The sequence below is a fragment of the Ranitomeya imitator genome, chromosome 8 (assembly GCF_032444005.1).
Source record: "Ranitomeya imitator isolate aRanImi1 chromosome 8, aRanImi1.pri, whole genome shotgun sequence".
Taxonomy (NCBI): domain Eukaryota; kingdom Metazoa; phylum Chordata; class Amphibia; order Anura; family Dendrobatidae; genus Ranitomeya; species Ranitomeya imitator.
The window spans coordinates 26,638,761-26,660,891 of record NC_091289.1 but is presented as its reverse complement, the minus strand read 5'-3'; the positions used below and the strand labels follow the sequence as shown (position 1 = coordinate 26,660,891).

Below are 22,131 nucleotides of genomic sequence, written 5' to 3'. Positions count from 1 at the left end.
TGTAGATTTTCTCCTGACTGTAGTAGCTGATTGATGGGAAAGTCAAGTGTAGGACCCCCAACTAGTCTGATATTTAAAAACCTACTTTAAAGATAAGCTATTGGCATCAAAGTCCTGGCCAACGTCTTTAAGTACCAGTTAAGGATTAGAATACTTTTGTGAATATTATTTTTCGTATTTTGCTTCTTTACTTTCCCCCTAACTTTTCAGAATTTTTTGTAGCACTTCATTTTACATGGTATTTTAACCTCTTCTTGATTTTGTCACGTACGGTGGGGAAAATAAGTATTTGATACAATGCCGATTTTTGCAAGTTTTCCCACCTTCAAATAATAGAGGTCTGTAATTTTTATTGTAGGTACACTTCACCTGTGAGACAGAATCTAAAAAAAAAAATACAGAAAATCAAGTTAAATTATTTTTACATAATTAATTTGCATTTTATTACATGAAATAAGTATTTGATGTAATAGAAAACAGAACTTAATGTTTGGTACAGAAACCTTTGTTTGCAATTAGAGGTCAGGGGTTTCCTGTAGCTCTTGACAAAGTTTGCACACACTGCAGCAGGGATTTTGGTCCACTTCTCCATACAGATCATCTCCAGATCTTTCAGGTTTCGGGTCTGTTGCTGGGCAACATTAAGTTTTAGCTGCCTCTAAAGATTTTTTTTTTAATTTGATTCAGACATGTTAGGCAATTCCAGGACCTTGAAATGCTTCTTATGGAGCCGTTCCTTAGTTGACCTGGCTGTGTGTTTTGGGTCATTGTCATGCTGGAAGACCCAGCCACGACCCATCTTCAATGATCTTCCCTTACTGAGGGAAGGAGGTTATTGGCCAAAATGGCCCTATGCATGACCCCATCCATCCTCCCTTCAATACGGTGAAGTTGTCATATCCTTTTTGCAGAAAATCACCTCCAAATTATGATGTTTCCCCCACCATGCTTCACTGCTGCTTCCTCTGAACATAGCGAGTGGAGTTGATACCAAAAAGTTCAATTTTGGTCTCAACTGACCACATGACCTTTTTCCATGCCTCCTCTGGATCATACAGATGGTCAACAGTTGGTGGCTTCTCACAAAGCTGTTTGCCTATTGTCCTGTTGCCCATCCCATCTTTGTGAAGGTCTACAATTTTGTCTCTGTTGTCCTTAGACAGCTCTTTGGTCTTGGCCATGGTGGAGATTGTGTGATTGAACTTGTTGCCTGTATAAAAGACAGCGGTCTACAAATCAAACAGGTTCAATTAAAAAAATATAATGAGTACAGAATAGGCGGGCTTCTTAAAGAAAAATGAACAGGTCTGTGAGAGCCAAATTCTTGCTGGTTGATAGGTGATCAAATACTTAAATCGGGCAATAAAATGCAATTTAATTATTTAAAAATCATTCAATATGATTTTCAGTTTTTTTTTATTTTTAGATTATGTCTCTCACAGTTGAAGTGTACCTATTATAAAAACTACAGACCTTTCCATTCTTTGTAGGTGGGAAAACTTGCAAAATTCAGTGTATGAAATGCTTAGTTTCCCCACTTTTATATGTACCGTACATCATAGGTTGGGTTTGGATATAAGGAGTGGGCTTAAACTCTTAAGGGATAGCTGACTTTTTATGAGGAATAACGCTTTTGTCTGGTCATTATGTGACTTGTGTTTTGCATTTTTCACAATTTTTCCTTCTGTTCCTTTAGTCACTAATTTTCAGTTGCCTCTGAGCTAGTGGGTTTAGAATAGCTGCTATGATGTCTCCCATGCACAGCACACACTGAGAGATGGATTCCTGCTCTTCTTTCTCCGTAACACACAGGTAGAAGTAAGAAATGATTAATAGTTGTCCACTACTGACAACCCCTTCTAAATACTTATGTTTCCCCTTGTATAATAATTTATACTCCACTCCGGTGCTGGTGCCATTCCAGCAGTATTGGCACTGGCTTTCCCATGGATTGCATGACATTATGTCACGCGATCCCTACAGTCAATCATCGCTGGATTTATAACATTTCGCACCAGTCGTCCCTTCCATTGGATGTGATACATCATGTTTATCCTACACTGTGAGTACCGAATAATAAAATATGGCAGAATTAATCTATATATATATATATATATATATATATATATATATATATATATATATATATATATATATATATATATATATATATATATATATATATATATATATAATTGTCTAAGGGTCACTTCAGTCTGTCTGTCTGTCCTTCTTTCACGGTTATTCATTCGCTGATTGGTCTTGCCAGCTGCCTGTCACGGCTGCCGCGACCAATCAGCGATGGGCACAGTCCGATTAGTCCCTCCACTACTCCCCGCAGTCAGTGCCCGGCGCCCGCTCCGTAATCCCCTCCAGTCACTGCTCACACAGGGTTAATGCCAGCGGTAACGGCCACAGGTACCGCACTCCGTTACAGCTGCTATTAACCCTGTGTCCCCAACTTTTTTACTATTGATGCTGCCTATGCAGCATCAATAGTAAAAAGATCTAATGTTAAAAATAATAATAAAAAAAAAAAACTGATTCTCACCTTCCGTCGTCCAACGATGCGCTTGCACCGGCCACCATATTCCGTTCTCAGAGATGCATTGTGAAATTACCCAGAAGACTTAGCGGTCTCGCGAGACCGTTAAGTCATCTGGGTAATTTCACAATGCATCTCTGAGAACGGAAGATGGCGTCAGCCGCGCACGCATCGCCAGAGTTTCGCTGGATCCCAGGGGGTGAGTATATAACTATTTTTTATTTTAATTATTTTTTTTTTTAACAGGGATATGGTGCCCACACTGCTATATACTATGTGGGCTGTGTTATATACCGTGTGGCTGCTATATACTACATGGGCAGTGTTATATACTATGTGGGTTGTGTGATATACTGCGTGGCTGCTATATACTACATGGGCAGTGTTATATACTATGTGGGCTGTGTTATATACCGTGTGGCTGCTATATACTACATGGGCAGTGTTATATACTCCATGGGCTGTGTAATATACTCCATGGGCTGTGCTATATACTACATGCCCTGTGTTATATGTTATGTGGGCTGTGTTATATACTGCGTCGCCTGTGTTATATACTGCGTGGCTGCTATATACTGCGTGGGTTGTGTTATATACTCCTTGGGCTGTGTTATATACTCCGTGGGCTGTGTGATATACTGCGTGGGCTGTGCTATATACTACGTGCCCTGTGTTTATATACTGCATGGCCTGTGTTATATACTACGTCGCCTGTGTTATACACTACGTCGCCTGTGTTATACACTACGTCACCTGTATTATATACTGCGTGACTGCTATATACTGCGTGGGTTGTGTTATATAGTATGTGGGCTGTGTTATATACTGTTTGGGCTGTGTTATATACTGCGTGGCCTGTATTAACGCATCGGGTATTCTACAATATGCATGTACAGTATGTATATAGCAGCCACATAGTATATAGCACAGGCCACATAGTATTTGCTATATAAGACGTGGCCTCTGCTATATACTATGTGGCTGCTATGTACATACATACATATTCTAGGATACCCGATGCGTTAGAATCGGGCCACCATCTTGTGTTTTATAATAGTCTCACCACTCGAAACAAAGATGAAATAAAAAGAGGTAAAAAAGTCCTATGCAATTCAAAATAGTTCCAATAAAAGGTATGGGGATTAAAAAAAAAATGGTTCATGCTGGGAAGGGGTTAAAACCACTATAATTTCATATTTTGCTGAAAATCTGAATATGACAATGAAGTATTTGTTATGGGGTTACCTAAGATTTCCATCTTCCGTGTGCTTAAAAAAGGACAACCTCGTTTTGAACATGGATTTTTTTTTCTCGTTGGGCCTCAGGGTCTTTTAGTGACTTTCCAAAGCAAATCGGTTCCTTCCCATAGAAATTTCTCGTCGACCACGAAGCGTAGTTTTTCACCTCAATAGGTAATTTTTCTCCATCGTGAGTTTGAAAGGAAAAAAAAAAAGTTACCCTTTATTTTCTGCTTAACCAAGGTCTCTAATTAAATAGTCCATTCTCAGCTTCACGTAGGTTGATGCATCCAAGGTATTACTTTCATTGCAGGAAAAGCATTTAAAACCAGTAGCCGTTTTTATAAGATAGACTTCATTCCGATAAAATGTTACCCCCCGGTGGGTCATTTCTCTTTCTCAACGGTTGTAAGGATTGAAAGATCTTGTACACTGCTGCTTAAATAAGCAGACGCTGTTCGGCGGGAAGGAATCATATTATTTTCTCAAAGGAGAGTAAGTGGTCCGGTGCACTAAGATTGCTTTAAATAAAATTTCAGCTGTCCCACTTTACCGTTCAGCAAATGACACATTCCATCAATCATTCTGAACTTTGCTAGTTCTTTTTCTTTTTTCTATTTTTCGCAACTGTTTTCTATCTATTTATAGTCCTTCCTTTTTTAATTCTTTTTTTTTCTTTCTATGATTTGATTCTGTATAGTTTAACCCCGTTGAGTACTTTTAACACTTTCTGTCAATGTAGCTGCATTGCACTCTAATTTAGGTTGGGATGATTTGTGGGTTTATTTTAATTTATACCATTTTGTTCAAATGTTATGTTTAACCCCTTCATGACCGGAGATTTTTTCGGTTTTGCGTTTAAGTTTCTCACTCCCCTCCTTCCCAGAGCCAGATCTTTTTTTTTTTTTTTTTCCATCAGTATGGCCATGTGAGGGCTTATTTTTTTTAATGCGGGACAAGTTGTACTTTTGAACAACGTTATTGGTTTTAGCATGTCGTGTACTCGAAAACGGGAAAAAAATTCCAAGTGCGGTGAAATTGCACAAAAAAGTGCAATCTCACACTTGTTTTTTGTTTGGCTTTTTTTGCTAGGTTCACTAAATGCTAAAAGTGACCTGCCAATTGTGATTCTCCAGGTCAGTACGAGTTCATAGACACCAAACATGTCTAGGTTCTTTTTTTATCTAAGTGGTGAAAAAAGTTCCAAAGTTTGCTAAACAGAAAAAAAAATTGCCCCATTTTCCGATAACCGTAGCGTCTACATTTTTTTGTGATCTGTGGTTGGGTGATAGCTTATTTTTTGCATGCCGAGCTGACGTTTTTGCATTTTAATGTAATGTCGCGGCGGCCAAAAAAACGGAATTCTGGGGTTTTGACTTTTTTTATCGCTATGCCTTTTAGCGATCAGGTTAATTCTTTATTTTTTATTGATAGATCGGGCGATTCTGAACGCGGCGATACCAAATATGTAGGTTTGATTTTTTTTGTTATTGTTGTTGTAAATGGGGCAAAAGGGGAAGATTTAAACTTTTATATTTTTTTTTTCATATTTTTAAAAACATTTTTTTTTTTTAATTTTGGCATGCTTCAATAGTCTCCATGGGAGGCTAGAAGCTGCCACAACGTGATTGGCTCTGCTACATAGAGGCAATGCTCAGATCGCCCCTATGTAGCAGAATTGATCCATTGCTATGAGTGCTGACCACAGGGTGGCGCTCATGGCAATCCGGCATCAACAACCACAGAAGTCTCAAGGATAACTCTGGTTGTTATGCCGATGACCTCTGATCGCTTGACGGGGGTCACCGGTGTGTGCTTGTTAAATGCCACTGTCAGGCTATGTGCACACGTTGCAGATTACTTGCGTTTTTTTTTGCGCTATAAAAACGCTATAAAACCGCAAATAATCTGCATACATTAAGCATCCCATCATTTATAATGGAATCCGCAATTTCTGTGCACATGATGTGCGTTTTTCCGCATGAAAAACGTTTTGTGGAAAAATAATGAACCTGTTCTTTAAATTTGCATTTTTTTTTCACGGATTTCCCACTGTCTAATGCATTGGGAAATGTCCGGGAAAAAAACGCGCAAAAAACGCGTCAAAACCGTGCAAAAAAACCGCGCAAAAAAATGCATGCGGATTTCATGCGGAAATCTGGCAGAAATGTCCAGATTTCTCACCTAGCCAAATCGGTTCTCATGCTTCGCACTGACGAGGGCCAACAGCCCGAAACACTGTGTCTGTGAATTGAGATACTGATTTGGCTTTAATCCTAAGTCATATTGCACGACTCGTTAAAGGGTTGGTTGTGACTTGTAGGATCGCTACTTCCAATAGGTGGCGCTATAGAGTTTAAGTCCTCTTTTTCTCAGAAGAGGCAATTTGCATATCGGATTTCCACAGGAATTTTCTGCATGAATTTCTGAACGTGTGCACATAGCCTCAGAGTTTGACAGCGGCATTTAACTGGTTAATAGGTGCGGGCGGATCGTGATTCCACCCGCGCCTATTGCGGGCACATGTCAGCTGTTCAGAACAGCTGACATGTCTTGACTTTGATGCGGGCTAACCGCCGGAACCCACATCAAAGCGGGGGTTCTGCCCTCGGACATGCTATCCCGTCCGAGGGTAGAAAGAGGTTAAATTTGGAAAGATAAAGAGAAAAGGATGGGATTTTTGTAGGGCTGAATAGGAACACGAATGCTTTATTTGCTCATCAATTGTTTTTTTGCCAATTTGCATATTTCAGACTGAATAGTGATAAGGTGAAATGATGGTGCGCTTGTCCGGCTACCACTCTGTTCGGATTGGCCTCTGCAGAGACCTGTTCTTGGGATCAGTGGGTCTTCCAGTGATGGGAATACTTGGCAGATAGGGGATGAATTCTAAAGATAGGAATAACCCTTTAAGGTTTTATGGCTTGGGCCAGTGTTCTTCCTCTGCTTTAAATTTCCTCTGGGTGGCAGGTCCTATTTCTAAAAAAGAGCTCTGAAATATAGGTCATGACCATATAAAAAAGCATAGTAAATAATATATATTTATAAAATGAGAATTTTGAAAATATATAGAGAACAATCCAACGTAAGCAATGCATCAACAACTCTAAAGACCCTTTTGTAATAGACCAGACTCCATGAATGTATGAAAAACACTTCTAAACTCTATCAGTGAGAATTCGGTATTTTGTTACTGAACTAACCCAAAATATCCAAGATGTTCTTATACATAATATATAGAATAATACATAACCCATGCAAACATAAATTTTTCACTTTTTCCCCATATTAATACATTATTGAGGAAGCCGAGGCTGCATTGTGAAGTCCAAGAGTGGCAAACAAAGAACATCTTTTATAATGAGGGTCTAAAAAATACTCCGGTCACGACTCACATAATGGTAGACATCGTAGCAGTGCTCACAACGGTGTTTTTATGGAAAAACTGTTCTAAATCAACCAAGACTGAAGTTCATGAGCGGTAAGATTTCCAACAGTTCTGCAAGGTTCACAATGAGTTTCCCGAGTGGCTAAAGTAGTTTTCAAACACTTTAAGTCAGAATATTAGACTCTATAACATCCAACTCTGTTTTTGACCATATCGACAAAGCCATCTCCTCCCATGACCTCGGGCATGTTCAGATCTTAACATCATCTTTTTTTAACACTTTGGGTTTTTTAGAATATATATTTTCCCCTCTATATTCTGTGCTTCGTCCCATATTTCGGTCAAGAAGACGAGATGGTTCTTTAAAATAAAATTCTACTAAATCTGTATTTCCCCAAATCCTTATATAGGAAACTTTTTACAATAAAGATATTAAGATGAAAATTTTCATGTAGGTGAATAAAATTATACGATTTGAAGGACTTTTATTGGGATCTGAAGATTTTTTTTCCCATAAGTGAAATTTTTTGTTTGCAGATGGTTTAGAGGGGAATAGTTTTATGCCTGGACATTTAGCGACTCATTGTCAGGTATTGGGAGCGGTGGTCTTCAACGTGAGGCTTTCCAGATGTCGCAAAGCTAAAACTGTCGAGACGTGTTGAAAATTGCAATTTGGCAACACCATAGCTTAGTAAGTTACTGTCCAACGGGACAAGTAGCCTCTATGGAGTGTATCATTAAATTCTTGAAGTTGGGCTCCATCATATAATCTGTTACTCATCGCACTATATACTGTACTTCTTTCCCTTGGTAGAATGCAGCCAAGTCGAGATTTAAACCTTGCGCTGGTGGAGAGTTGTCAAGAGTTAACTCATTGAGATTGGCTGTTTTTGACCCATTGCCAAAAATCGATTAATTCTTGCTGACAAAAACTGTAACCTGAAGAACAAGTGCTAATATAGCCACAGTTTTACACGGGTCCATAATTGGGATTGAGCATTTTTATGAACACTCATTCGTTGGTATGACAGGTTTATGCTTATACCAGTACACATGAAAAACAGGTTTGGCCCACTGTACCAAAACAAGATAAAAATAAGTAAAGAATTCTAAATATGAGCAAAATCTGGACTTGCCAGCTATCAACCTTAAAATACGGTCTAAAAAAACAAAAGAGATTAGATATTCTGGACGATAAAGATACATTTTAGATATATGGGTCGAATTACGTGTTTTTGCCAAACCAGAAGCAACGCGTTTCTATAGGAGAAACAAATATACGACAATCATAAAATTATAACTTTGTCCTTTTTTAATATTTTCTTTCCCTTTTCCTTTTCTTTTAGGCCACACAGAAAAACAATCCTGCTCTGGATCCTATTATTCATGGACTGAAGGGCGTTGTCCATCATGGTAAGTGGTTCTATATTGTCATGTTATTAATGTTCTTTTTCTTGGAGATGTATAGTTGCATCATATATTTATATGCATGAAAATGCTAATGTTTCTACATTTGTTTGACATTGGTTAAATGGTTTAATAAGGAGTACTGGAAAGGGTAGCGGTTGTCTTCTGGGGTAGCGGTCGTCTTCTGAGGGTGGTGGTTGTCTTCTGAGGGTGGCGGTTGTCTTCTGAGGGTGGCGGTTGTCTTCTGAGGGTGGCGGTTGTCTTCTGACGGTGCCGGTTGTCTTCTGACGGTGCCGGTTGTCTTCTGACGGTGTCGGTCGTCTCGAAGAAAACTCAATGTAAAAAAAAAAATCTGGAAAATATTTTCTAATAATAATTGCTGAGGTTACAATATTTGTAGATTACCATTGCTGCATTTCTATAGCGGTTCTACAGCTTAATCCTACATGTCCAACATTTTTGGCATGGGTATTCCTCCATGGCTTAGGATGACTGTCTTCATGGTGGAACGCCCCTTATAAACAATGAATGAGCAATGGCAGTTCTCTTTGCTGCATTGCATGAGACCGGAGTCTGAGTTACTGATGATGTTGACACATTTATCTTATGCATTTTATTTTAAGCGAAAAGGAACATGTTCTCCATCTTTTACTGTTTTTGTTTTCCAGTCTTTGCTTTCATTATATTTCTATGACTGCGCTCACGCTTTTTTTTGTTGTTGCTCAACTCGCTATAAAAGAAAGTAATTTTAAGTCATTAATTCATGTTTGCTTGTTGGTGTTCGGTAAATGACAAGCATTTTTATGTTTGTAATTGTCAGTGAATCGTGTCGCTCCTCAATTACCTCTAACTTAAAAAATAAATAAATAAATAAATATGCATGCAAACAAATTCCTAACAGTTTAGTTGATAACATTGTACAGCTGGATTATAATATGAAAAGATTGGGCAAATGAAAAATTGTAACTCATTTTTGACGCAATTGTATGTACCGTAATTGGTTTTCAAATTAAAGCTGACTTATCACCTGATCTTACATTATAAACCGACTCAATTATTAAACAAATCTGTAGACCGGATGAGTCTGTTGTACTTGTAAACAGTGTGTAAATATTATATACTGTCCCATCTCCACCAGACCTACAGCCAAGCATTAGGCCATACTGCCCCAGGTGGTTAGGGGGTGCAATGACGTTAAAGGGAACCTGTCACCCCGAAAATCGCGGGTGAGGTAAGCCCACCGGCATCAGGGGCTTATCTACAGCATTCTGTAATGCTGTAGATAAGCCCCCGATGTTACCTGAAAGAGGAGAAAAAGACGTTAGATTATACTCACCCAGGGGCGGTCCCGCTGCTGGTCCGGTTAGATGGGCGTCTCTGGTCCGCTGCGGCGCCTCCCATCTTCATTCCAAGACGTCCTCTTCTGATCTTCAGCCACGGCTCCGGCACAGACGTACTTTGTCTACCCTGTTGAGGGCAGAGGAAAGTACTGCTGTGCGCAGGCGCCGGAAAGGTCAGAGAGGCCCGGCGCCTACGCACTGCAGTACTGTGCATTACCCTCAACAGGGCAGACAAAGTACGCCTGCGCCGGAGCCGTGGCTGAAGATCAGAAGAGGACGTCTTGGAATGAAGATGGGAGGCGCCGCAGTGGACCAGAGACGCCCATCTGACCGGACCAGCAGCGGGACCGCCCCTGGGTGAGTATAATCTAACGTCTTTTTCTCCTCTTTCAGGTAACATCGGGGGCTTATCTACAGCATTACAGAATGCTGTAGATAAGCCCCTGATGCCGGTGGGCTTACCTCACCCGCGATTTTCGGGGTGACAGGTTCCCTTTAAGCAGCATCAGAATTTAGCCCATTTTTGACCTTTGCTGTAAGCCCCCTTCTCACTGTTTACAAGTTTTTCTACCCCTCTAAAAAATTTCTTTGTGGAGTGGTGTCCATTGCCTTTGTTCCGATGTCGTAAATTGCGGCTTGTGCCCTGTACGGATCGATGCCTTCTTACTGCTGAAAGGATAAGTTCGTATATGAAGACTCCACGAGTGAAAGTGCCGTTTAAGCCATTTCCCTGGCGCATTTAATATTCTGAAAGTAGAAACTACTAAATTGTAGAAAACACGTAGACCTCCATAAAGACTTTGTATCCAGCAATGTTTCATCCCTTCTACGATGACCCGCCGCTCGTATATAAGCGCTGCATAGGCACAACGGCCATTATTTGATTAGCAAAGTTCAAGCCCATATTTTACCTGAAAATGGATTTGTGCTAACAGTAAGCAATTTGTTTCTTTTCAGTCACGGCTCCGGGATACATAAGTTATAAATCATTACAAGTTCCTATACATCATCCATATTAGCACCGCGGCACAGAGGGCTGATGTTTCCATCCTGCTATTTATCTTGTGTATGTTCTGAAAATTCTCCTCTTAGAATATTCTGTTCCTCCATAAATTATTTGTCTTGGTGTTGTGGTGATAATCATAAATCAAAGCTGTCCATTTGTGGAAATCATTTTAAGTTTGCAGAACATTATTTGACGAGATTTCTATCTCTCGACTTAAACTAAGCAGTTTGTTAGGAGCGACCGGACGAGTATCCGGAATGTTGCTGTTGGATATATTTATTTGTTTCAAGGTTAATAAGAAATAATTTGATACTTTTTATTAATAAATGTTAAAAGAACACCCCCAAGCACAAAGGATATCACATTATTCTCAATGAGGGGGGTTGGACAATCAATCAAGGTCAATGGTTCTTTCATGGGGTACTGGTTCTACTTGCAGAAATCCAGTTGGTGTAGGGAAACTTACATGCAAGGTTTTCATGAATAGTATGCAACCCTGAGGGTCAATGTCTTGAAATATGCCGGAGATAAGATTTCAATTGGAGATGCCCATATGCACCTCTCCTTCACACCCTAACTTGGTGAATCAATTTTTCCTAGTGTTTGAGGACGGTTAGTGGTCTTTTCTTTGGTGACCCTTGAGTATTTCCATTTTTTTTAATTGTTGCATAGATTTGTTGCACCACTGGCCACACAACCAAAATAGGTGGAGCTGTTGGTGTACTTGAAATGAAGACCAGAAGGGTCAATCTGCCTTACATAATGCTACCCCACTCCATAATCCCAAGAGTAGGACCAGTGTAGATGTTCCCTCATGAAGGCTTCTTCATGGCGTTACCATTGTGGTCACCAGAACAATGTTCTGAACTCCTTGCTTCATAGGTCCTTCTTTTCACCCATTGAGGTTATGTTCTGCTCCATGTGTTCCTTTCAGAGAGATGACGTGACCTCCATGAAGATGCCTTCATGTGAGAATCTCACACCAGTTCCTAGTTCTGGGATTATGGTATGAGGTGGCATAAGGTACAGTAGCCGGACCATTTCATACCAGGTGCACGATCAATGCTGCATGACATTGATTTGGTGGTGGAACAAGTCATACAGTCTTTTCTGCAAAGTGTCCCAGGAGACCTTTTTCAACACAACACTTAACTTTTTTTTTTTTAACTTGCTACTGTGGGCATCCTCCTTAGTCTAAATGTGCTACAATGGCCTGCACGGTCTCCTGACTTGTATACCTTTGAGCTCATCTGGGATGTCATTGGTTGGTTATTGTAGAGGGTGCTGCCAGTAGCGGATCTTGATGATTTTGCAAAGTGTTCTAACTTGTGCAGCATTTCTCAGACAAGCATTAATAACATAACATGCCAAGGTCTGTAAGTGCGGGGGTTTCTGCATGTGGTGCTCATACTCGATACTGAATAAATCGAGATTCAAAAAAAAATTTTTTTTAAATATATATATTTCCATTTTTATTTTAATATTTACATATCATTAACTTGTCGATCTATACTGTAATTTCCAAAATTCCATGACCTTTGAGTAGTGCATGTCTGTTTTCCATTAGAGCCTGGATACGCAACCTCTGGACTTTTGTGCTGTTTTTGGAAAAAAAACCAGCCATGTTGTTTTTATTTTTTTATTATCCTGTATCTCTGCAGTTTTCAGAAGTTTACATAGCACATTTTCATCCTCTACCTGCTGAAGACAGTGCACGGTCTTGCCTGAACTTTCCAGCCCTTGTTTAGTCTTCCAAACCTAATAAGTCTGAAGCCAGAAACCAAATATAAGTTGAGGAGTGGACTACGTTGATTTTTTTATGCACAGTTAATGATTTACTAGAAAGCTCTGGAGTCGGGCCGAGACGTTCATGTTACACATCAACTTATAGCACATATGCATTAATTTTGCATATAATCTGTGTATTGCAAAGTAGAGCTTGGCAGCTGTGAAAATCTCTTGTATTAGTTTTTTTTTTTCTCAGCCATATTCATGAAATTTCAAATTGGTTGAATTTAGGATGCAAAAGTCTGTTAGTAATTTTTTTAAAATAAAATTAGCCAAAAACAGTTTTCTGATCTGGTCTGAATAACCCCTCTGATTCCTTTACGCCGAGAGCGTTAGATTGATGAAAGGTGAAATAATTCAATGGCAGCCTCAGGAATAATCCAGAAAAGGTACAATGGAAATATTTCTATGGCGTGTGTAGGGGGGTTTTTTTGGTTTGCAAAAATCCTCTCTTTAAACGTTGGACCCCTGATATATACATTTATGTATACATTTACAATTAAGGAACAAGGATCCTAAAAATGAATGATAAAGTAAAAAAACAAAAACGCTTGGCCACAGGTTCTCACTGGGAATCCATTTGTAATGAGCTCTACAATTATTAAAGGTTGCTCATTGGCTGGACTTATTAATAAGGGTTGCTCATGGGCTGGACTTATTAATGAGGGTTGCTCATGGGCTGGAATTATTAATAAGGGTTGCTTATGGGCTGGACTTATTAATAAGGGTTGCTCATGGGCTGGACTTATTAATGAGGGTTGCTCATGGGCTGGACTTATTAATGAGGGTTGCTCATGGGCTGGACTTATTAATAAGGGTTGCTCATGGGCTGGACTTATTAATAAGGGTTGCTCATGGGCTGGACTTATTAATAAGGGTTGCTCATGGGCTGGACTTATTAATAAGGGTTGCTCATGGGCTGGACTTATTAATAAGTCTACCCTCTCCTAGTGTTTCATCACCCATCCCCTGCAGACTGTGAGCCCTCGCGGGCAGGGTCCTCCCTCCTTATGTACCCGTGTGCCTTGTTATCTGCTCATGTTTAATGTACTTGTCTATATTTGCCTCGTATTCACATGTAAAGCGCCATGGAATAAATGGCGCTATAAAAATGTATAATAATAAATAATAAGGGTTGCTCATGGGCTGGACTTATTAATAGGGGTGAGCTTAGTGTCGTGTGGCTTCTTTTACAGACTGATCAGTAGGGGAGGTCTCCTACTGCTTTTGTGGTCATACACAATAGAAAAAGCTCAGTTTTGCTGGGATCAGGTGACTGTGTGTGAGATTCCCCTGACTCACCACCCCCCCATCCCCATTGGTTGATCAGTCATGATGATATTTGACATGCTTGATACAGTACATTTCTCTTATGAGGTTTCACATTGGCTTTTTCCAATCTTCTTGGCAGAGCATGCATGTTTTTGGTAAGTTTAGAGTGAAAACTCTCCGTTGATCAATCGTCTTGTGTATGGCCAGTTTTGTAGCCAAACATGGGATTCTTAAAAGAAACCTGTCTGGTCTTCAGGGACACATTTCGATTAAGTCTTGTATCTGTATCTCATAGACTAAGGTTCATTTAAGGGCCCCTAATCTGTTCCAGGATACATTGTGCCAGTAACTCTTTTCAAAGGAGGCAGAAGTTAAAACTTATGGCGTTTGTTCAGTAGAATGGGTGTCTCTAGTCTCGTGAATGAAAATCTGAAGCTGGGTGACACTTCTGGATTAAAACAAATATCATTTAGGATTAATTGTCATACTTTCTAAGTCATTTAATCTTGCAGCTGTGATGGGGAGTAGGAAGTGGAAAAATAGGTGTACAAATCTTTTTGGAGATTTTTTATGTTCCAATAATTGCCCCGGGCATAAAATAGAGAAATCACTGTTGAACTCATAATATATTCACATGCTCTGAATATGAGTATATATGATTTTTTTTTTAGGAATTTTCAGTTAGGATTTATCGTCATGAAATAATTTTTAAGATGGCATTCCAAAATGTCTCTGATGTACTGGATGGGAACATATCGACGTTGTGAAGCCCCAACCGCTTTCCATTTTGATGTAATAATTTTGAGAGACCTATTTATTACAAAGTATCCCTGTTTATGCAACGATTTGGCAGCGTCCACGAGACCTTGTCCAAACACTTACAGTTTAGTTTGTAGTGCCATGGAAAGATTAAAGAGGTAATTCAGTGAAATTTTGGCAGGCAGTTTGGAATTCGATTGACTGTAAGAGTCCCAGAGGAGTCGACAGAATCATCCCTCAACTTTCCGTAGAGCAACAAAGAGTTGACAACATTTCCTGTCTTCATCCAACTTTTCCGTTTTTTTCAGTCTAAAATAAGCACAGCGGAGTCATATTTTGCAATTTTCTAAAATTGACTGTAATGTTAGAGACTTTGAGAATGTAGGACATTTGCCCAATGCATTTAATCAGGTTTCTATGCCTTTCTGGAGACCATATTGATCAACGTTATACCAATTCCTATGAGGGTACTTGAGCGTAAAAGGGAAATCTAAAATTGGATTTATGAAAGTCTTAATATTGCAAAAAAAATAAAAATTCCCATTTTGTCATTTGAGTCTATAGAACTCTATTTTCTCCTGTTTATTTGCCTGCCCTGCACCTTGATCATTTTAAAGGAAATATCCCAAACACTTGCGACCATGTGTATCATTTATTACATGTGAGGTCACACATACAGAACATCACTGGGAAGAAGGAGGCATCAAAATATGATACAGGGGCAATTCATGTAGAAATTAGACAGCACCAGGTTGCAAAGAATTTTCATAGGTTTCCAAAATTTGCATTAGCATTTTGTTACTGAAAAGGGTACTGCCTTTAGGGAGTATACAGTACAGACCAAAAGTTTGGACACACCTTCTCATTTAAAGATTCTTCTCTATTTTCATGACTATGAAAATTGTACATTCACACTGAAGGCATCAAAACTATTAATTAACACATGTGGAATTATATACTTAATTTCAGTTGTTTCACACTTTTTTGTTATTTCTTATATTCTAGGTTCTTCAAAGCAGCCAACTTTTGCTTTGATGACTGCTTTGCACACTCTTGGCATTCTCTTGATGAGCAACCAGTCATCAAAGCAAAAGGTGGCTACTTTGAAGAACCTAGAATGTAAGACATAATTTCAGTTGTTTCAAACTTTTTTGTTAAGTATATAATTCCACTTGTGTTAATTTATAGTTTTGATTCCTTCAGTGTAAATGTACAATTTTCATAGTCGTGAAAATACAGGACAATCTTTAAATGAAAAGGTGTGTCCAAACTTTTGGTCTGTACTGTAGATGCGAAGGAAAGTGGGGGGTTCTTGGTCTACACAATGTTCTGGCTGATAGAACAAGGAAAATAAGCTCCAAATAGAAGACAAGACTCAATATTTCCCAGGAAAACATTACCCAGAGTATCACACAGATTTACTTTTTTCCTATAGTGCAGCATGGTGCCATCTGTTCTCTCAAGTAAGAGATGCAGTTAAACTCTACCATCCACATAGAATAAAAGAAAAATGTGATTAGTCAATCCAGGCCACCATCTTTATATAGTGCTGTGGTCCCTGAGGAAGCAAATTGCGAAACGTGCGTTGGGGTGCATGGCAGAGGAGCAGGAAGTCACCATTCAACATGATCACATGTCTTGATCAATGTTTTTGATTAATTTTTACAGGTTTTCTATCTGTATAAGGGAATTGCGGTATTAGACCTATTTATGACCCTTCTGACTTTGCACTTGCACTTTATTTCGACTCCTAATCGTACATATGTATACCTATAATCCTATATCTCAACAATAATTTATGAATATTCTCCTTATTTAGTTACCAGATATATGTGTGTATATGTAGTGTATTATATTTAATATTATTGCACTATTTTTCCTGGTATGGCCACTTTATCAATTTGATTGATTATTTTTATATTTAATATTATTGCACTATTTTTCCTGGTATGGCCACTTTATCAATTTGATTGATTATTTTTATATTTAATATTATTGCACTATTTTTCCTGGTATGGCCACTTTATCAATTTGATTGATTATTTTTTTTTTTTCTTCCTTGCATCGCATCTTCTTTTTATTACTTTTTTTTTTTTTTTTTTTTTGGTGACTTTTTGCTCTTTTTGCCTTCTTCCATTTTGTACTTTTGTTATATGTTTTTACCTTTTTTTTTTTTTTTTTTTGCATCAATAAATTAACATAATTATCTAATTGGTATTATTATTTCTTATTGGAGTAGTTTTGTGCTATCCCACTTTCTATTGTGCTGTGGTCCGGTTTTGTTGCTCATTTTGCCCATTGTAGATTCTTTGAATTATGGAAGTGATACTTAGGAATTGTCACTTTTTTTTTAGCTTAATGGCCTCGTAAACCCCAATCTGCAATGCTCTGAATCCTGACTTATTTTTAACACTAATTTTTTCATGGATCAATGATGCAGTATTTTTTCTGTGACGTTGGCCCAGATGGCCAACATTTGTCCCCAACGCACAGCTCTCGAGTATTGAGTGCCTTTGATCAAGACATCAACTTCAAAAACTAACTGGTCACTTGGAGTCTACTACAGCCCTTCCTTCGATTGCGGCAATCATAGCATTTTTTTACTTTTTATTACACTTCTAAACAGTGATTCCGATAATGAATTTGCTATTGTTTAATATTGTAGATGGCACCACTGACTTGTAGAATACAAAGCAGCCGCTTCTACAACTTTATGATTTAATTCCATCTGCTTTTCATTTCTCTGATCTATTTTCTCCTTAGTCGTATATATTTGTGTAGTTTCCAAGGGAGCGAGTTTGGTTTCCATCACCTTGGGATGACCCGCAGTGCAGCGGAGATCAAAGCAGTTACTACAAATAGTTTAGACTAGAAGAGTGAAGTTCTGCTTTTGTGTTTGGGCAATTGATATAGAAATGAAAAAAAAAAAAAAGGAAGAGGATCAAGACATAAGACTGGAGGGTTTGGATGTATGGGGAGCTCGCCTTTGTGCTCCTCCAATCTATTTGTGGGGAAAGTTAAAACGTTCTCTTCTCGGTACTAGCTGCACTACATCGGGGAACGGATAGGACTCAGACAAGAGTAGATTATTAAAATAAACACATATTGTATTGCAAGATGTAACCGAAGAGCGTGAAGATGGCAATGAGTGAGCTGGCGGGACTCCTTGACTTCACATTCTGCCTTGGTTATAATTCACCAGACTGGAGCACAATGCGGTGATCTTCCTTGAAGTGTTGTATTGGTTTCTTTAGAATTTCGCATTATGTGCTTTCATGTAGATAGAATATACATTGTAGCGACAGAGGCGGCTATTGAAGAAGAAGCGAGCCGCCGGCTATTACCGGGGACGGGTTCCTAGGGAGCCGTGTTGCTGTTAGCGGTGGCGGATTGTGTCCCACACACTTTGCTTAACTCTTCTTACTATATATTAATGAATGAATGGAAGATGTTCTCCCGCGTTGAAGATTAGAGGGGACATGATTTTAATCCTTTTGAAACGAGCGATGAATGAAGATATCCCACTCGATTGCCCTTCGCGTCATTGACTTTGTTCAACAAAAAGAGAAGATTATAGAAGTGGCCCACCCAACTTGTTCTCCAAAGTACAACATTGTCATTTATAGGGTTTCTTGGCAGCAATGTATATATACTGAAAAAAATATAAACGCTCCCATTTCTCATGAGCTGAACTCAAAGATCTAAGACTTATCCTTTGTTCACGAAACACCTATTTCTCACAAATGTGACCAAGTCTGTGTTGGTGAGCTCTTCTCCTTTGCCAAGAAAATCCATCCACCTCACCATATCAAGATATAATTGGACAGCATGATTATTGCACTAGTGCCCTAGGGTGGCCATTATAAAATTTGCCGTTTGGGCAAGATCCGTGGGGGGTCAGAAAACCACCATTTGCCTCACGCAGTGCAACACATCTCCTTCTCATAGAGTTGATCAGGTTGTTGATTGAGGCCCATAGAATATTAGTCCACTCCTCTTCAGTGGCTGTGGAAAGTTCTTGCAGGGCCAACATACTCACCAGACATTGAGCCTGCTTGGGATACTCTGCATCAGCGTTTACGACATCAGGTTCAAGTTCAAGCCAATATACCCAGCAGCTTCACGCAGCCATCGATGTGCAGAGGACCAACACTCCACCGGTCACAATCAACGACCTGGCCAACCTAAGGCACCTGTGCAGTAATAATGTGGCTGATCAACATGTGGATACGCCACACCTTTGAGGTGGACAGATTATCTCGGCAAAGGAGAAGATCTCGCCAACACAGATTTACACAAATTTGTCAACAATATTTGTGAGAAAAAAGACCTTTTGTGACCATCGAAAAAGTCTTAGAGCTTTAAGTTCAGCTTACGAAAAATGGTAGCAAGCAAAAAAGTGTTGCGTTTTATATTTTTGTTAAGTATTTAGTACCCTTAAGTTATTGGGTAAATGTAGGGTAGATGTTATATTACCCTGTAGTATACTTTGTAGGTGGAGAATCACTTTGTCCACCGGCCTTGGTCGCCCATTCTAGAGATGGGATGATGGCTCTTGGTGGCTATGTAGGTGACCAAAGCAATGACTAATGTTGCATCACTTATGGCCACAGGTGTAACGTTAATATCTTGGGCTGCGATGTATAATCTGTAGTGTAGCCCCCACCTAGAGAGCACTGAGCAGAATACTGATGTTGTCTTGTATGGCTCTCCTATTGGTGTGCCATTACCTCAAGGGAAAATATCATTTCCAAATTACACTAGATGGTGTCTTATTTTCTAATGTTTTATTTTCTGGTAGTTTTTTCCCTATATTTTGATTTAAGGGGTCTTCCCATCTACAAGATACTATCCAGATGTGTAGTAGTTGTAATAATAACAATATTAGCAAATATTTCCAATAGGAAATTTAGTATAGTTTTTCTGATTTGCTATCACTGTCTCTTTCCTCTTGTGCAGGCATTGCAGGACCTTAGGTATCCATGGTTACAACCAGTAGCAACTACCTGTCACTATATCAGTGGTCGTAACAATGGATAACGAAGGTCCTGGAATGCCTGCGCACGAGGAAAGAGACATAGCTAATCAGAAGAACTATACTACATTTCTAATTGGAGATATTTGCTAATATTACACCTACTATATATTGGAATAGGATCTTGGACAGGAGGCAGTCATTTTGCTTACAGCACTAATTGCCTTCAGCAGTATGATTTATAGCAGTCACTTGGACTATAGGAAAGAGTGAACATGAGATGCCTATAGACATCTGTGGGAGAGTGTTCTGGTCGTGCTGTATGTCAGCCAGTAGGAGAAAGTGGTCAGGGTGAAAACTGACTTTTTTTTTTTTTAATACATATTGACATGGAACAAAAAAATATGGTTTAAAAATATATTTTAATAGAAGAACGAATACTGATTTTTTGTTTTTTGTTTAAATGTAGTTTTCCGATGACGCGTTGCCTTTTCAGGAAACCTTGCACACACGCTCGTCAGCTTTTTAAATAGTCAAGTTCTTAAAGGGAACCTGTCAGCAGGATTGTGCTCAGTAGTCTACAGACCGTGTCAGGTCGGCGCCGTTATACTGATAACAGCGATACCTATGTTGATGAAATCTGTGCTGTGGTTCTTGTTTAATCTTTCTATCATTGTAATCAGTATAATGGCGCTGGCCTGACACTGTCTGTAGGTTACTGAGCACAATCCTGCTGGCAGGTTCCTTTAAAATGTCATTCCGAGCAGCTTCTAATTGTTGTGCTTGGTGCAGCGCATGATGCAGGAAAACCAACAAGCTGTGCTTGGTTTGAGCAGTCATTTTCTGCTGACTGACTCCCTCTAACCTTGGATCCATCACTCATCCATGTGTAGTGCAGCATTTGATTCAGGACAACACTAATATAAATCCCTGCCCTTTTTATCACACATTTTGCATTTTCACTTCAGTCTCTATTTGTGTTTCCTCTTGGAGAATTAAACAAGTGATAAAGTGAAGTTATGAAAACTTTGGTATCAACTCCGCTCTTCATGAACTGTCATAACAATTAGCATTTTTCTTAATTTATTATCATGTTAAACCCAACCTATGATGGTGCTTCTGGTTTGCTCCAGATATATATTTTTATTTTTTGTATATACTTTTTTTTTGTAATTTATCGTGGGCACAGCTCATTGTTAGAACCTGATCACTCTCCTAGATATAGACGGTCTTCTCGGCACTACAGTACTTGGGACCAATACTTTTTGTGGACCCCTTTTAGCTGAGCCCACCTCCCGAACACCACAGACACCGTAACTGTTGCTGCTGAAGTTTCCATTTTCAACGGAGTGGGAAAGACGCAATAGGAGAAATCTCTATAAAAAAATGTTGACCTGTATATGTGTGTATACAGTTGTGTGAAAGTGTTGGCCCCGTCCTGATCTCCTATTCTTGTCACATGTAAAAGTTTCAGGTCGCCAAACAAATGTACATATTGGCAAAGATAACACAAGTAAACACAAAATGCAGTGTTGAAATGAAGGTCTTTATTAAGGGAGAAAGAAATCCAAACCTACAGGGCCCTGCGTGAAATAATGATTTCCCCCTAAACCTAATAACTGGTTGGGCCACACTTGGCATCCACAACTGCAGTCAAGCGTTTGCGATAACTGACGATCAGTCTTTTTCAACGCTCTTGAGGAATTTTGGCCCACTCATCCTTGCAGAATTTTTATAATTCAGCCATATTGGAGAGTTTCCGAGCATTAACCACCTTTTTAAGCTCATTCTACAGCATCTCAATTAGATTAATGTCGGGACTTTGACTAGGCCATTCCAAAGTCTTAATTTTGTTTTTCATAAGCCATTCAGAGGTGGACTTGCTGGAGTGTTTTGGGTCATTGTCCTGCTGCATAACCCAAGTGCTCTTCAGTTTGACGCCATGAACAGATGGCCAGACATTCTCCTTCAAGATTTTCTGGTAGACAGCAGAATTCATGGTTCCATTTACTAAAGCAAGTCTTTCCAGGTCCTGAAGCAGCAAAAACACCCCCAGATAATCACAATAACACCACCATATTTTACTGTTGGTATAATGTTTATTTTCTGAAATGCTATGTTACTTCTGCACCAGATGTATTGGGACATAAACCTTCCAAAAAGTTCCACTTTTGTCTAGTCAGTCCACAGAGTATTCTTCCAGAAGTCTTGAGGATCATCAAGATGTTTTCTTGCATAACGGAGATGACTCTCTGTAGGCCATTTATACCCCAGTCTTTTTCTTATGGTGGAGTCATGAACACTAACCTTAGGCCGATGAGGCCTACAGTTCTTTGGATGTTGTTGTGGTGTCTTTTGTGACCTCTTGCATGAGTTGTCGCTGCATTCTTGGGGTAATTTCGGTCAGTCTGCC

The 22,131-nt window shown here is 39.2% G+C and overlaps 1 protein-coding gene across 2 annotated transcripts in view; it reads left to right on the top strand.

The window, feature by feature from the left end:
- PTPRG (protein tyrosine phosphatase receptor type G) overlaps window positions 1-22,131 on the top strand; it is a 572,884-nt gene that overhangs the window by 341,314 nt on the left and 209,439 nt on the right. For both annotated transcript variants that reach the window (XM_069736625.1, XM_069736626.1), the window contains exon 6: window positions 8,518-8,584. In XM_069736625.1, coding sequence (XP_069592726.1) covers window positions 8,518-8,584 — 67 coding nt within the window. The remainder of the gene's footprint in view (window positions 1-8,517; window positions 8,585-22,131) is intronic.